Here is a 17,047-nt window from a genome sequence, read left to right as displayed (position 1 = left end):
CAGGTCCAGGTCCTGGTCCTGGTCCTGGTCCTGGTCCTGGTCCTGGTCCTGGTCCTGGTCCAGGTCCAGGTCCAGGTCCTGGTCCTGGTCCTGGTCCTGGTCCTGGTCCAGGTCCTGAGTTCAGCATGACTCTTCTTGTATGAGTTGACAGAGTCATGAGTCCTTTATCGTCATTAAACGCTAAAAACAAAATAAAGAAAGAAATGTAATGTTGTGATGAGTTCACTGTCAGCTAACTAAAAGTGATGACGTCATTAATACCTTTGAACATGTTAAAGATCCTAACAGCTGATCCTGATGAGTTGAAGTCTTTATTGAAACTATGAACACATTCATACTGAAACCATCAGGTGAGCAGCGCTGGCTCTGGCTCTTTAATCAGGAACCTGGTCTGGGTCAGCTCAAACACCTGAGCTGCAGTCAGACATGACCCGGTTCTAAATCCTTTAACTTCAACTGAAGAACCATCAGAGTTTAAATACAGAGTTTCTGAGTGAAGTCCAAGTCAACTTGTATTTTAACTGAACAGTGTCGGACTTTAACAGCTGATCATCTGTCCTGTCTGTGTCACTAATGGAGCCCTTCTGTTTATTTCTTTAATCCAAACTAAGTGATTATATTTAATGTAGTGGAACCACGAGGATCCCAGTGTCTGAACAAACAGCTCGGTTCCGGTTTCACATGTAGACACCTGAATCTGACGTGGCGTCACTCAACTGTCTTCTGACAATAACAAAGTTGGAGTTTTTCCAGAGTCTCTTTATAAAGTCAGACTAAATGATCCGACAGATCAGAATTTGTTTTAGCCTGGTGGAACTTCCTGTGTTCGGTCTGAACCCGTCACAGGAAACTAATGTTAGTCCAAAGTGACGGTCCTGTCCAGACGAGGCAGGAGTTCACCGACGTTACGACCTGAATGAAGGTTTGAAACCGAAGATTTCCCCTCAGCTCCACGTGAAGAGGAAACAATAAAGACACAGAGATGAAGTAAGAAGTTCATTTATTTAACACGTGATCAGTGAAACCGTTCAGAACAACACTGACATTCTGTCACCCAGTTTAAAAACATTAAAAGTTTAAAGAGTTAGTTCTCAGGTCACACGTGTCACTTCCTGTCAGTGAACCATCATTAACACAGACAAAACATGGAGCGTGTCTGAATGAACAGACGGAGTCTAAACTTCAGTCTGAGCTCGTCTAAAGTATCAAGACGGTTTACAATGATCCAAAGATGTGAAACCTCAGGACACAAACAGAACTGTTGCCATGTCGGACTTTATACTAGTATTGAAGTTTTAAAAGTTGTGACCGCCTGACTATTTATTCTGCAGAAGAATTCACACATCACATCAGAAGAGCCGCTGAAGTTACCTGAAGATCAGACAGAACCATCTGGACCCTGAGAGGACGACAAACAGAATCAGATTGACAAATAATGACACGTTTTATATTAAAGCGTTTAACTGCATCTGTCTACACAATAACAGGAGTTTGTTCTGTTGTTTCTGACCGACTAACATTTGACATGTGGGTCGGGCCGGAGCCGAGACTAACTGCTTACTAGACGCTCTGTTTGCTGCGTGAGTGGCTGATCAGCTGGAGCATCTACAGACCAGATTATGATTGGCTGATGTTATAAGGCCTCAACTATTCGAACAAACTGTCTGATCATGTGACCTTCAGTCAGCTGTGCTGGGATCAGACAAACGCTTCGGTCGGTCTTTGTCACGGCGCCCCGCTCTGAGAACACACTGCCTGACGGGGGCGCTACAATTCGGCCTTTTGTTCACATCATCTCCCAGCAGAGACTGACCCCGCCCACTGTGACATCACACACCAGCTGAGCGAGCTGATGTGATGAGATGACACTTACCGCTCTGACATCACAGCTTCCTCTTCAGCAGGTCACCGAGGGCGTTCTGTATGAACCAATCAGAGAGCAGAGTAACTCAACAGGGAGGCAGTGTGAGTACATATTACTGTCAGCCAGACGTTAGGCTCGTTCGAGATGAGCCAGGCCTGCGCAGAGTCGATCACCGGCGACCACCGCACAATGCATGCCGGTTAGATTCGTGTCCGACTTGATCCCGACTTGCTCTGACGTCATGCACGCGCCGGCAACGCTAACCTCACGAGATCAAGGCGGTTGCAGTTTTTCTGTGTAATTGTTATATTTAATGCTAGAATATATGAATCTCATGCTGTGCAATGAAGGTTTAATCTGTTAAACATATTTTGTGTGGTTGATAATAATAATGGTTATTTATATAACACTTATCGAAATGAGCAATCAGTGTTTTACAAGGCAGACAAAAAGAACAAAGGATAGATTACAATGGCAGATACACACATATACTGTATGTAATTACAAATATAAATACATCAATAAATAAAGATTGTGTATGTATGTATGTACAAATGAGTTTCTTCAGCCATAGCTCTCCAACAGGTGGATCTAACAGGATGTACATGTTTCTGACTTCCTGTATTTTCTTTGGCGGTGGCGGGAAACTGTCAGCGCCCCTGCTGCTGCCGCCTGGACTCGTCCACCTTCAGGCACACTTCATCTCGAACGAGCCCGTTTTCACACAGCTGCTAATGAGCTAATGCTAACACATGAGTAGCATGCTAATGCTAAATCACAGCATGACAGATCTGTACATGAACCTTCTGGATCAGAATACGCTTCAGTCCGGTTTCGTCACGGCCCCCCCTCGTGAACAGACTGCTGTGGGGGGGCTTCAATCGGCCTTTTGTTTCATCACTTCCAGACAGACCAGGTTCAGAGCACATGGACCCGCAGGACCTGGACCACTGTCAGAACTAACAGCTGATCTGGTCCCACTCTGCCCTGTGGGTTTGGTGTGTTCAGTGGATCTCACCTTCAGGTCCAGGTCCAAACAGCAGGAGGTCGGGTCGTGGAAGCTGGAACAGTGAGAAAAACAATGTTAGTCTGGTCTCAAGTTTCTATGGTTCAGACTCAAACGGGTTGAGTCAGTGCTGGATCCATTAAAGTCCAGGTCCCCCTGATACTCACACCTGGATCACACGATCAGACCTGAGACCTTCAGAGCAGATGAGGTGAAGCAGCCATCACTGTTGAGCTTCAACACTGAGCGGCACCAACCAGCCTCCATCACCTCCGCACACGACACCGAACCGTCTGAGACGCTGTACGAGGGTCACGTGACCTTTAACATCACATCCATGTTTGTGAGAAAGACAAAGACGACCAGAAGAGAAGCCGAGAGACACGGACCTGTCCAGAGACGCGGACCTGTCCAGAGACGCGGACCTGTCAGAGACGCGTGTCCAGAAACATGAACAGTCCGAGCAGACACAGCGCTGCTTCAGTCTGCGGACCAGCCGGCCGCCATCTTCTCAAACATTCCCGCCACAGTTCGTCTCGTCCGGCTGCGCTTCATAACAATGGCCGGCTGTTGCCTGGTCCTCAGAGAAAGCTAAAGCTAACGTTAGCCTCTGCTGCTCAGTGAGCGGCTTCATACAACTCACTGATAACAAGTCTACAGACCGACCGAACCTCACCGAACCTCACCGAACCTCGTTAGGTCTCAGAGACCCGGACTCACCGGACAGTCGCACAGTTTGAGGTTTTTTGTCGGCGCCATGTTTGCTTTATACAACCCAGCAACCAATCACAGGTCGCTATTCTTCTTCTTCGGGTGTTTTTTGTTAGTGTCAAACAGCTCATGTGAATGGCCGCCATCTTCTGGAGTGGAGTGGATCCTACCGGCCTGATCTCAGGGGACCTGTTCAAAATGTCCCCAAATCTTTATTTACAACCCAGCACAACGACAAACTATTATTATTATTATTATTGTTATTGTTATTATTATTATTATTATTATTATTATTATTGTTATTATTATTATCATTATTATAATAATAATTATTATTATTGTCATTATTATCATCATAATTATTATTATTATTATTATTATTATTATTATTATTACTATTATTATTGTTATTATTGTTATTGTTATTATTATTATCATTATTACAATAATAATAATAATTATTTATTATTATTATTATTATCATTATTATTATTATCATTATTATAATAATTATTATTATTATTGTCATTATTATTATTATTGTTATTATTATTATTATTATTATTATCATTATAATTATTATTGTATGTAGGGTTTTATATTCATGTCTGTGGTCATTGTTGCTTTATATTTAATGTCATTATATTTTGATTTAATAATATCCAATAATCCTTGTTTACATAATATTGACTTTATCTGTTCAGCCTGGTTGTTCTAGCTGTTGTATGTTAGGACGCCTTAACACGGCCAATAAAGCTGATTGTTAACGTTGATCTTTCTACATTTCTGTCAGGAGAATAATTTGATGTCTTTAACAGGTTTTTTTTCGAGATGCTGATAAATGAGATAGTCAGCATGGTGTGTGTGTCTGTGCTGTGTGTGTGTGTGTGTGTGCTGGGTGTGTGTGTGTCTGTGCTGGGTGTGTGTGTGTCTGTGCTGGGTGTGTGTGTGTCTGTGCTGTGTGTGTGTGTCTGTGCTGGGTGTGTGTGTGTCTGTGCTGGGTGTGTGTGTGTGTGCTGTGTGTGTGTGTGTGTGTGTGTGTGTGTGTGTCTGTGCTGGGTGTGTGTGTCTGTGCTGGGTGTGTGTGTGTCTGTGCTGGGTGTGTGTGTGTCTGTGCTGGGTGTGTGTGTGTCTGTGCTGGGTGTGTGTGTGTGCTGGGTGTGTGTGTGTGTCTGTGCTGGGTGTGTGTGTGTCTGTGCTGTGTGTGTGTGTATACAGCACGTACAGTACAAATATAAGCACACACTATAAACTAATGTTAATAACAGATGAGTGGAGTAAACAGCTCAGCTCTGCTTTCTAACGCGTGAAACGAGGCTCTGCGAGCTGAATGACGTAAACACGCATCATGTGTTTACATAATAACGGAAAACGTTCGACTTCATGTGCTGAATTTTCCGACTGTAGAGAAGGACTGTGAAGGCAGCACCAACTGACCGTCAACCGTCAGGCCCGTGACGACTGAAGGACATCACACACAGACAGACACACACAGAGAGAGAGAGACACACACAGAGACACACACAGAGAGAGACAGACACAGAGACACACAGAGAGACACACAGAGAGACACACAGAGAGACAGACACAGAGAGACACACAGAGAGACACACACAGAGAGAGACACACAGAGAGAGAGAGACACACAGAGAGAGACACACAGAGAGAGAGAGACACACAGAGAGAGAGAGACACACACAGAGACACACACAGAGACACACACAGAGACACACACAGAGAGAGACAGACACAGAGACACACAGAGAGACACACAGAGAGACACACAGAGAGACAGACACAGAGAGACACAGAGAGACACACAGAGAGAGACACACAGAGAGACAGACAGAGAGACACACACAGAGAGAGACACACACAGACACACACACACAGAGAGAGAGACACACACAGACAGACACACACACAGAGAGAGACACACAGACAGACACACACAGAGAGACACACACACACACACACAGACAGACACACAGAGATGGACGCTGAAGACAGGCGGTTGGATCCACTTCAGAGTTTCACCGTCAACAGTTTCAGACTGGACCCTGAACAATGGCGGGACCTGCTGTCAGAGCAGGACAGTCAGATGATGTTCAACAGCTTCTTCAACACTCAGGACTACTGGACCCTGTTCATCTGTCAGCGTCCACAGTCTGGACTCTCTGCCAGCCTCCACTTCCCAACAAATGTCCAAACTAAAGTCATCTGTGTCTCTAAAACTGGACCTGGAGTTCTGACCAAAGAAAACACCAGAGAGAGTTTAATCATCCAAGAAGTTCAGGGAGAGGACGCCTTGAGCTTCATCATCGCTGTCTCTGAGCAGGTAACAGCTACAGCTAACTGTTAGCTCAGGCTAATTCAAGCTAATGCCAAGTGTGAAGTTATGGTAACAGTAATATAAAGGCTAGCTAAGCTAAGGCTAACATCAACTGAAGCTAAACTAAGGCCAGCAGTTAAAAACTTGAGATTTGAAGTCATGGAAACAGAATAGAAGCTAATATGAAGTCTGTTGGTGTGCTAGCTAAGACAAATGTAGTTATGGCTAAAGTTAAGAATGACATTCACATCAATGCTAATTGAGCTAATGGTCCAACGTCAAGGCTGACTGCATAAGGCTAGGAATGTTAAGGCTATTTTAGGTAAGCTAAAGCTCAAGCTAATATTAAAGCAGTGTCAGCTAATGCTAATTCAGGTCAAACGTGCAAGAATAAAGACAATTTACATTATCAAAGCCAGGTAAACTAAGTGAGCTATATTAAGATATTTCAGGTAAGTTGAGGCAGAAGTAAAGTCTTGTCTCTCGACTCAGGTGACCTGCCTGTTGCTTAGCAACCCAGAAACCAGCAGTACCTGTGCAGCAGGTGTGGCTGAGGAGGCTCTGAGGTTCATGGAGAGACAGAAGAACGAAGCGCTGGTGATGAAGGCTCACATAGAGGGACAGACCTTTCTACCTCATCCTGAAGCTCTCCATGACGACGCTCTCCATGACGACGCACTCCATGACGACGCTCGGTAAGACAGACAAATGTCAGATAAACATCATCTCTGTTGGCATCCAGCTGAGGCACCATCTGAACTAAAGCATGCCGTCATCTCTCCCTCCTCTAACAGGAAGCTGTCAGACATGGAGCTCCTCCACAGCTGTGATTCGACGATCATAGAGTGGGCGGAGCTTGTGTCAGAGTTCCTGAAGCAGCACTCGTCTCAGCCGGTTCTGGACGGACTGAAGCCGCTTCCCTCAGAGGAGTTTAACTTTTGGAGGAACAGACTGAACAACCTGCACTTCATCCAGCAGCAGGTGATGATGTCACACTGACAGCAGGTGATGATGTCACACTGACAGCAGGTGATGATGTCACACGGCCACAGCAGCCTGATTGGGTCCAGTCAGGTGTGTGAGAGGACTGCAATGGTATGGGAGTGTCCTTACATGGTATGGGTGTGTCCCCACAGAATGTGGGAGTGTCCTCACGGAGTGTGGGAGTGTCCCTACATGGTGTGGGAGTGTCCTTACATAGTGTGGGAGTGTCCTTACATTGTACGGGAGTGTCCTCACAGAGTGTGGGAGTGTCCTCACAGAGTGTGGGAGTGTTCTCACACAGTGTGGGAATGTCCTCATAGAGTGTGGGAGTGTCCTTACATGGTGTGGGAGTGTCCTCACACTGTGTGGGGGTGTCCTCACAGAGTGTGGGAGTGTTCTCACACAGTGTGGGAATGTCCTCATAGAGTGTGGGAGTGTCCTTACATGGTGTGGGGGTGTCCTTACAGCGTGTGGGAGTGTCCTCACAGAGTGTGGGAGTGTTCTCACACAGTGTGGGAATGTCCTCATAGAGTGTGGGCGTGTCCTCACACTGTGTGGGAGTGTCCTTACATGGTGTGGGAGTGTCCTTACATGGTGTGGGAGTGTCCGTACATGGTATGGTATAACTATCTTAGATTGTTTATTTCTTGTTGATGTTTGTTCAGCTGACCAGCAGCAGAGCTCAGCAGGTGGCGTCCATCGTTCAGAAAGCACAGAGTGTCTACTGGTCCACTCTGAGAGACATTTACAGAGACGTCCAGGAAGGTAGAAATCATCCATCTGTGACATATCTCCTAAAAACTCTGACACACAGCTGACTGTGATGTCCTCCTCAGGTCTGAAGGAGGCTGAAGATGTGACTCTGAATCTGACTCGTCTGCAGGAGAAGCTGGAGCAGGTGGAGCAGGTGGAGTACCAGCAGGTACAGCTGCTGTCTGATGTCACGTTTATGAGCAGGTCGCTGGTGTTCAGTGTGACATCATCACTTATGTTTGATTGGCAGCTGGGGGCCAACATGGCTGCTGTGATGGAGGAGGTGCGTCAGGTGTGGATCCAGTCTGAGTTCTACTGTAAACCCGGCAGGATGGTGGTCCTGCTGCAGGAGATCTCCAACCTCTTCATCCAGATGGTACTGACAGAGTGTGTGTGTGTGTGTGTGTGTGTGTGTGTGAGAGAGAGAGAGAGAGATTATCAAACCCTCCTTTATCCTCCGCAGAGCAGGAAGTTCCTGCGTGTGGAGGAAGTGATGCATGGTCTGGTGTCAGACCCTGGTCCAGTCCTGGATGATGTCAGACTGGTGATCCGGACTCTGCAGACCCTCAAACAGGCCTACAGTCAGTGCAGGACTCAGCTGGAAAGTCAGAACCAGAACCAGGTACAGCTGCAGACCACATAACACATGCTCCTGGGATCCTCCTGCTTCCTGTCGTTCTTCAGACTTTAGATTTGAATCGACCTGAACACCATCTACACATCACCTGTGAACACCATCTACACATCACCTGTGAACACCATCTACACATCACCTGTGAACACCATCTACACATCACCTGTGAACACCATCTACACATCACCTGTGAACACCATCTACACATCACCTGTGAGCCAACAGTGTTTACTGTCGTCTTTCAGAGTTGTTGTTCTGACTTCAGGGAACGTTCACGTGAATTTTCCCAGTTGTAAAAAAACACCACATGAACGGTCAGTGAGTGTCTGATACAGATTCTACTGTGTGAGTCCTGCTGCTGAGGCTCATGGGTACTGTAGTACTGAGGCTCAGGTGCTCACCTGACGTGGAGGGTCTCGGTCTGGATCCAGGTGGACAGTAGAGTTTCAAACATGACTTCAATAAATCATCTGCCGGTCGTGAACTGTTCAGGAGGAGCTCTTTACATCGTCTGTGTACACCGTGAACATAATGTCAATCATCTGGTAACCATGGTAACATCAATGTGTGATCAGTCAGACGATCAGAAGCAGTTAACTGTTGAAAGTGTCTCACACAGAGCTGGGACTTTCCCTCACACCTGGTCTTCTCTCACCTGGACAACTTCCTGACACGTCTGCACAGCATCCAGGTACACACACACACACTCACACACACACACACACTCACACACACACACACACACACACACACAGGGCCGCCTCTTCATGCAGTTCTCTGTCCTGATTGGATAAAAGAGGCAGGGCTGAGACACTCAGTGTCGTCACCTACATCAGCTCTTCTCATTAACTTTAGTTTCATCTCTAATAATCTGTAATAATCTGTAATAATGTGTAATATTGATTTGTGATATTGATCGATGAGTTGATTATATTTGTAATGTAGAAGATGAACAGACGCAGAAAGAAGCAGAAAATGAAATGTTTATAAACTATCAGCGAGTAAATGTACTCAGTTATTTTCAGAACCAGTTTGTGTTTGTAATTCCTCTGTCATCCCGCAGGAGGTGCTGTGTGTCAGTCTGCAGCTGCATCAGCTGGGTCAGACAGTCCTGTCCGGTGTCAGCAGCAGGATGTGGACTGACGTGGTTCAGGACGTGTATCTGGACTTCCTGCGTCATGTGATGGCTCTGTCCCAGTCTAACTGTGACCCCACTGACCCCGACGACCAGGTGACTTCAGCTTGTGTGTGAGGATCCTCCCGTTTACTCTGAGCTGTGTGTGACGCCTCCTCCTCTTCTTCTCAGAGCTTTGAGCTTCACCTGGATCAGTTTCAGGTTCAGGTGTCAGACCTGGACAGACAGCTGGTGTTTGTGCTCAGCAGAGCCTTAGAGGACTGCTGCGTGTCTTCATCTGCAGCAAAGGTACGAGTCTATAACTCCTCCACACGACAGCAGCTGCAGGGAGACGAGCTCCGTTCTGATCTGGTCTCTGTTTCAGCTGGTGCAGATGTTCAGGCTCATCCTGGACCGTCCTCTGATCCAGGATCAGCTGCGTCCTCACCTGATCTGGCTGGTGGAGATGGTCCTGGTGGAGCTGGATCAAACCGAGCTGCTGTTCTTCAGTCAGAAAGAGAAATCAGAAACATTCAGCAGGTTCAGTCCGTCTGCTGCAGCCAAACTCTGCTGGACTCAACAGCTCCGACTGAGAGCTGAGGACGCTCTGAACAGCTACAGGACCGTCCAACACCTGTAACTCCTCAGATTACTGTCCAACACCTGTAACTCCTCAGATTACTATCCAACACCTGTAACTCCTCAGATTACTGTCCAACACATGTAAATCCTCAGATTACCGTCCAACACCTGTAACTCCTCAGATTACTGTCCAACACATGTAAATCCTCAGATTACCGTCCAACACCTGTAAATCCTCAGATTACTGTCCAACACCTGTAACTCCTCAGATTACTGTCCAACACATTAAGACCTCAGATTACTGTCCAACACATGTAAATCCTCAGATTACTGTCCAACACCTGTAACTCCTCAGATTACTGTCCAACACCTGTAACTCCTCAGATTACTGTCCAACACATGTAAATCCTCAGATTACTGTCCAACACCTGTAACTCCTCAGATTACTGTCCAACACATTAAGACCTCAGATTACTGTCCAACACATGTAAGACCTCAGATTACTGTCCAACACATGTAAGTCCTCAGATTACTGTCCAACACATGTAAGACCTCAGATTACTGTCTAACACCTGTAACTCCTCAGATTACTGTCCAACACCTGTAACTCCTCAGATTACTGTCCAACACCTGTAACTCCTCAGATTACTGTCCAACACATTAAGACCTCAGATTACTGTCCAACACATGTAAGTCCTCAGATTACTGTCCAACACATGTAAGACCTCAGATTACTGTCCAACACATGTAAATCCTCAGATTACTGTCCAACACCTGTAAGACCTCAGATTACTGTCCAACACATGTAACTCCTCAGATTACTGTCCAACACCTGTAACTCCTCAGATTACTGTCCAACACCTGTAACTCCTCAGATAACTGTCCAACACATGTAAATCCTCAGATTACTGCCCAACACATGTAAATCCTCAGATTACTGTCCAACACATGTAAGACCTCAGATTACTGTCCAACACCTGTAACTCCTCAGATTACGGTCCAACACATGTAAGACCTCAGATTACTGTCCAACACATGTAAATCCTCAGATTACGGTCCAACACATGTAAGACCTCAGATTACTGTCCAACACCTGTAACTCCTCAGATAACTGTCCAACACCTGTAACTCCTCAGATTACTGCCTAACACCTGTAACTCCTCAGATTACTGTCCAACACCTGTAACTCCTCAGATTACTGTCCAACACCTGTAACTCCTCAGATAACTGTCCAACACATGTAAATCCTCAGATTACTGTCCAACACATGTAAATCCTCAGATTACTGTCCAACACCTGTAACTCCTCAGATTACTGTCCAACACCTGTAAGACCTCAGATTACTGTCCAACACATGTAAGACCTCAGATTACTGTCCAACACATGTAAGACCTCAGATTACTGTCCAACACCTGTAAGACCTCAGATTACTGTCCAACACCTGTAAGACCTCAGATTACTGTCCAACACCTGTAACTCCTCAGATTACTGTCCAACACCTGTAACTCCTCAGATTACGGTCCAACACATGTAAAACCTCAGATTACTGTCCAACACCTGTAACTCCTCAGATTACTGTCCAACACATGTAAAACTACAGTTTATGATGTGTTGAAAGACAGTCTGTGTGTTGTGTTCAGGTGTGTGGACTCAGGTGAGTCCCAGCTGGTGCTGCAGAGGTTCCAGAAGGTTGTGGACCTCCTGCAGGACTTTAGGGACCAGGTGAGATCAGACTGGAGCCGTCAGCTGGACTCAGACTGTGGATTCATCTTGGAGCAACCTCTGATACAACACAGCCAGCAAGGCATGCTGGGAGTTAACTGCAGCCACAAGGTCAGTCAGAGGAAGGGTGGAGCCGCAGCCTCCACTCACCTGTCTGCTGCTGTTACCTGGGAGAACAGGAGCTCATTGGCAGAGCAGAGTCCTCCAGCCTCTGTTTATTTTATGAACGTATGAACCAGTAACACTCACCTGCTGCGTTTGTGATGTCACACAAAGATGTTTTAATGGCCGTGTGCTGATAAACTTCACACTGTGGAGCATTATGGACACTGAAAAACACTGTAACATACTAACAACCAGTATTTAAATGTATAGGCTGACAAGACAGAAAAGTTTTGACATTTAAACGTTTTTGTAATGTTTCAACTTTCAACATAGAATTATCTCTGAAACATCAAAACTTTAACTTCCACACATTCTTCAGTTTTTCTTTTTCAGGCAGAAGCTACAGTTATTTAATTAGTTCAACATTCAGGGAACATGAAGACTCAGCTTTTAGTTTTATTTTATTTTATTTTAAATTTTACAAACAAAGTCACGCTTACAGGATCATTACCTCATTCAAAATGTGTGTGTGTATGTGTGTGTGTCCAGCTTGAGGAGGTGCTCAGGGAGCTCAGGTGTGTGAGCAGGGAGGCAGATGTGGAGCTCCACCCTGACACTGCTCGACTCCTTACCTGTAGAGATGACATCACTCAGACCTACCTGAGCCTGAGTCACATGGTGTCCTGCTACAACCAGGTACACACACACTCACACACACACAGGTCTGACAGTTAGATGGTGGTGAAGATGAAGGAGGTCATTTGACAGGTGTGGTCCTCCTCCAGGTGGTGAGTGACGTCCTGCAGGTGGAGCTTCCCCTGATCCAGGACCAGCAGCAAGACCTGTACCAGAATCTGTCCGAGCTGCAGACAAACACCTGGAGCTGTGAAGGTGACACGTCACATGACGCGTCACATGACACATCACATAACATGACACATCACATGACACGTCACATAACATGACACATCACATGACACGTCACATAACATGACACGTCACATGACACAACACATCACATCACATGACACGTCACACAACACGACACGTCACATAACACAACACATAACATGACACGTCACATGACACAACACATCACATGACACGTCACACAACACGACACATGACACTTCACATAACACAACACATCACATGACACGTCACACAACACGTCACATAACACAACACATAACATGACACGTCACATGACACAACACATCACATGACACGTCACACAACACGACACATGACACTTCACATAACACGACACGTCACATAACACAACACATCACATGACACGTCACACAACACGACACATGACACTTCACATAACACGACACGTCACATAACACAACACATCACATGACACGTCACACAACACGTCACATAACACAACATGACACGTCACATAACACGACACGTCACATGACACGTCACACGACACGTCACATGACACGTCACACAACACAACATGACATGTCACATAACACAACACGTCACATAACACAACACGTCACATAACACAACATAACACGTCACACAACACGTCACATGACACATGACACGTCACATGACACGTCACACAACACGTCACATAACACAACACGTCACACGTGTGTGTGTTCAGGTGTGCAGCACCTGGTGGAGCAGCAGAGAGAGAGAGTGTTGATGTTCCACTCTACAGTAAGCGAAGCCAGAGCCAACATGGACGCCATGACAGGCATCATTCAGGTGAGTGACCTCAGTCAGTCAGTGTGTCTACCAGTGACAGTGTAAACACTGGGGCAGATTCGCCTGAACACCAAGATGACGTTTGGTTATTGCACCTACAGGGCTGGGCGGAGCTTCACCTGCTGCAGCACTCAGGTGACTCACTGCTGGAGGGTGGAGCTACAGAGCAGAGCTACAGACAAATCAGAGAGGAGGGACAGCAACTGCTCAGGTTAACACAGGTAACCACAGATCACACCTGAGGAGCAGGGGGCGGAGTAGAAAAGAGAGGTGCGCGTGGACAGGTGCTGATGTGACCTCCTCTGTGTCCTCAGGTGAACAGGAGTCTGTACGGAGCTGAGGACTCCTCTGAGTCCTGGATCAGGTATCTGGACCACATCGACGACCAAGTCCAGCACGGACTGTTCCAGCTGCTGCTCAGATCTCTGCACTCCCTGTCTGACAACATGAACCCACAGGTACACACACCTGGATCCACAGGTAAACACATGGACCCACAGGTACACACACCTGCCCACAGGTACACACACCTGGACCCACAGGTACACACACTTGGATCCACAGGTACACACACCTGGACCCACAGGTACACACACTTGGATCCACAGGTACACACATGGACCCACAGGTACACACACCTGGACCCACAGGTACACACATGGACCCACATGGAACACACACGTGGACCCACAGGTACACACACAGAAACACCTACTGTACTGCGTATCTTTACTGAACATTACTGTGTGTGTGTATGTGTGTGTGTGTGTGTGTGTGTGTGTGTGTGTGTGTAGACCTGCAGAGCTCCGTTGGTGGGGGTCCGTCTGGAGCTGCAGGAAACAGGAAGTGTGTTAGAGCCGTCAGTGGGCGGCGGCCTCCTGAAGACCATCATCACTGACATTTACACAGCAGCGAGTCTGCCAGCCCGGATCTCTGTGAGTCGCCATGACAACCTCCAGGTGACTGTGACATCACTCTGACATCACACATGCAGCTGTTGTTTCTGGGAAGTAAACTAAAGTAAACCTGCGTTTGTCAGGAGTCTCTGCAGCAGAGTCCAGATCTCACTGCATTGGAACAGGAAGTGATGCGTCACCTGGTGCTGGTGAAGGAGGAGGCGGAGCATCTGAGGGCGGGGCTGGACAGGTACTCGTACCTGTGGCAGAGCAACAGGAAGGAGATGATGCAGGACTTTCTGGCCTACAGCAGACAGCTTAGACCTGATGAGCTGGAAGCCGAGGAAGCCCCGCCCAGCCTGAAGGACTTCCAGAGAGAGGTGAGGCACACCTGTCCAGGTATTCTACTGTCCATCTGTATTGTCTTAATATTTGTTACTGCGTCCACCTGTGTGGGTGGAGACTCTGGTCACTCTGATCTCACCTGCTGTGATGTGTTGCTTCAGATCGAGTCGCTCCACAGACTGAGCAGAGAGGTGACTCACCTGGATGATGTCATTATTCTGCACGGCTGGCTGCAGGTCGACCTCCGGCCCTTCAGAGACTCCCTGCTGTCAATTATCCATGACTGGAGACACATGTACACAGAGTACCTGCTGGACTCAGTCAGTGACAGGTAAACACACCTGAGATCAGCTGGCCTCAGTCAGTGACAGGTAAACTCACGTGTGTGTGTGTATGTGTGTGTGTGTGTTCAGTCTGCAGCAGGTGAGGCGTCGTGCTGACGATGATGATGATGATGATGATGATGAAGACTCCTCCAGTCTTCCTCTGACAGAAACCATCCTCCTGCTGGAGGCTGCAGGAGTCCAGCTGCCTGAACACCTGTCCGCACAGCTACAGGTAGTGACATAACTCTGACAGAGATTGTGGTTTATGATGTCACTTCCTTCTGTGGCGTTTTGGGGCTTTCTGCCCTGAACGCAGTCTAACAGGACTGAATCTGTGGAGTCTGTTTCTGTTAATAAAGTTCAGAGCTTCAAACGCTGTAGCTCCGCCCACACCTGCTCTGAGACAGGAAGTCACATGACACTGTTTTTAATATTTACTGTTTAATGTTCTATTATTAACTTAGCTGACAGTTTACAGTTTAGATGTGTGGTTTACTTACTTGTGCATACACCTGAACCTCACTTGCTCACACCTGCTCACACCTGCTCACACCTGAACTTCAGCTGCTACACCTGTTTGATTGTATTGTTCCAGCACTCATCTATGCTTCTTAAAGGAATAGTTCACTCTAGAACGAAATTCAGTCATTATGGACTCACCCTCATGCTGATGAGAGTCCGGTGTAGTTTCTTATTCCTCAAAGTGCAGCTGGAGACCTGCGGGTCCGTCCTGCACCAATAATCCATATAACGAGCGTAAATGGTGTCCAAGATGAAAAGGTCCATAAAACTACACAAAACCTTTGTAATATTCCTCCATACTGCTCGTCCGCTGCAATCCAAGTGTCCTGAAGTGGCGACATCCAGAGTTTACTGGAAATGACGTCATTTAGTCCATTTTACAGCCTGAACAGTCACTGTGCTGTATCTGCCTGGAGGCACGAGGCTCCTCACAGCGTTTGCACTACGGAAGCCGCCAGACAAGATGAACGAGACTCGCGATAGATACACACCGGTATTTACTTCCTGCTGTGAGCGACCGAGCGACACACAAACACAAGAGGGATCTGCTGCACTGGTGATTTGAAACTTTGACACTCACAGCAGACCCGCGGGTCTCCAGCTGCACTTTGAGGAATAAGAAACTACACCGGACTTCTCATCAGCATGAGGACGAGTCCATAATGACTGAATTTTGTTCTAGAGTGAACTATTCCTTTAATGAATCCCAGCATCAGTGCAGTGTGAGCAGGTCCTACTGTGGTATCATATATATACAGTCTACATGTTACTTCTTCAGAGTGACGGTGCATTCAGGAGCATGATGTAGTTCACAACGTTCATCTGTCTGTTTCTGTTTGTTTCAGTGTTGATGAAGAGGATGAAGAGACGTCTGAAAATGAGAATAATTAAAAAAGAAAAGTTTGGTCAAAGTAATCATTAAAAGTCAATGAATGAATCACAGCTGCAGTCTGTTAACTCAGAGAAGCATCAGTGTCTGCAGTGCTTCACACCAGCCGTCTGACTCACCTTCAGCTCAGTCCTGATTGGTGCACAGAGAACTGTGTAACATCACCTTTTTCAAGAGAACCCCGCCTACTTTCAACCAGAACAGACGTGTGAGAAACAGACCTTTAATGATCGTTTCTGTTTGATATTTGACTTTTATATTTAACAGCTTGTGTCTGATGCGTTCAATGACATCATGTAAGTCTGAGAAGCTCTACAAGTCATACCACACTGTACTAATACAAGTCCTGCATTAAAAAAGTATGTAAGTATAATCAGGGACATGTAGTTAAAGTATTAAGAGTAAAAGTACTCTGTGTCGGGTCACATGGAACAAATATAACATTTATTCAGGTCCTGTACTTCAGAGCAGTTTTGAGGCGATTCAGTTTTACTGTTTCCATTTCATGTCACATTTACTTCTACTCTATTA

General features: G+C 46.5%; 1 protein-coding gene, 1 long non-coding RNA gene and 1 other non-coding gene across 3 annotated transcripts; 1 reads left to right on the top strand and 2 right to left on the bottom strand.

Moving 5' to 3' along the window:
• Positions 1-983: 983 nt before the first annotated feature.
• LOC141016895 (uncharacterized) lies at positions 984-3,603 on the bottom strand. Its single transcript, XR_012180619.1, has 4 exons — positions 3,038-3,603; positions 2,883-2,925; positions 1,874-1,919; positions 984-1,399 (listed from the first exon to the last, which is right to left on the bottom strand). It is a non-coding gene; the product is annotated as an uncharacterized lncRNA (long non-coding RNA).
• LOC141017477 (small nucleolar RNA SNORD89) lies at positions 1,692-1,803 on the bottom strand. The gene has a single exon (XR_012180648.1). It is a non-coding gene; the product is annotated as a small nucleolar RNA SNORD89 (small nucleolar RNA).
• A 1,948-nt stretch (positions 3,604-5,551) lies between the features above and the next one.
• LOC141016772 (dynein axonemal heavy chain 17-like) lies at positions 5,552-16,889 on the top strand. The gene is made up of 22 exons (XM_073491313.1): positions 5,552-5,919; positions 6,406-6,608; positions 6,708-6,894; positions 7,563-7,662; positions 7,734-7,819; positions 7,901-8,026; positions 8,114-8,272; positions 8,904-8,975; positions 9,348-9,515; positions 9,591-9,707; positions 9,784-10,034; positions 11,621-11,813; positions 12,357-12,503; positions 12,593-12,698; positions 13,435-13,538; positions 13,640-13,759; positions 13,853-13,996; positions 14,333-14,497; positions 14,578-14,814; positions 14,941-15,110; positions 15,193-15,337; positions 16,473-16,889. Exons 1-22 carry the CDS (start codon positions 5,575-5,577, stop codon positions 16,476-16,478), a joined length of 3,351 nt encoding a protein of 1,116 aa, XP_073347414.1. The 5' UTR covers positions 5,552-5,574; the 3' UTR covers positions 16,479-16,889.
• The last annotated feature ends 158 nt before the right edge of the window (positions 16,890-17,047 follow it).

This window comes from Pagrus major, chromosome 21, assembly GCF_040436345.1.
Source record: "Pagrus major chromosome 21, Pma_NU_1.0".
In the NCBI taxonomy this organism is placed as follows: domain Eukaryota; kingdom Metazoa; phylum Chordata; class Actinopteri; order Spariformes; family Sparidae; genus Pagrus; species Pagrus major.
Note: the sequence above shows the minus strand (reverse complement) of the source record. Positions and strands in the feature narration are given on the sequence as shown.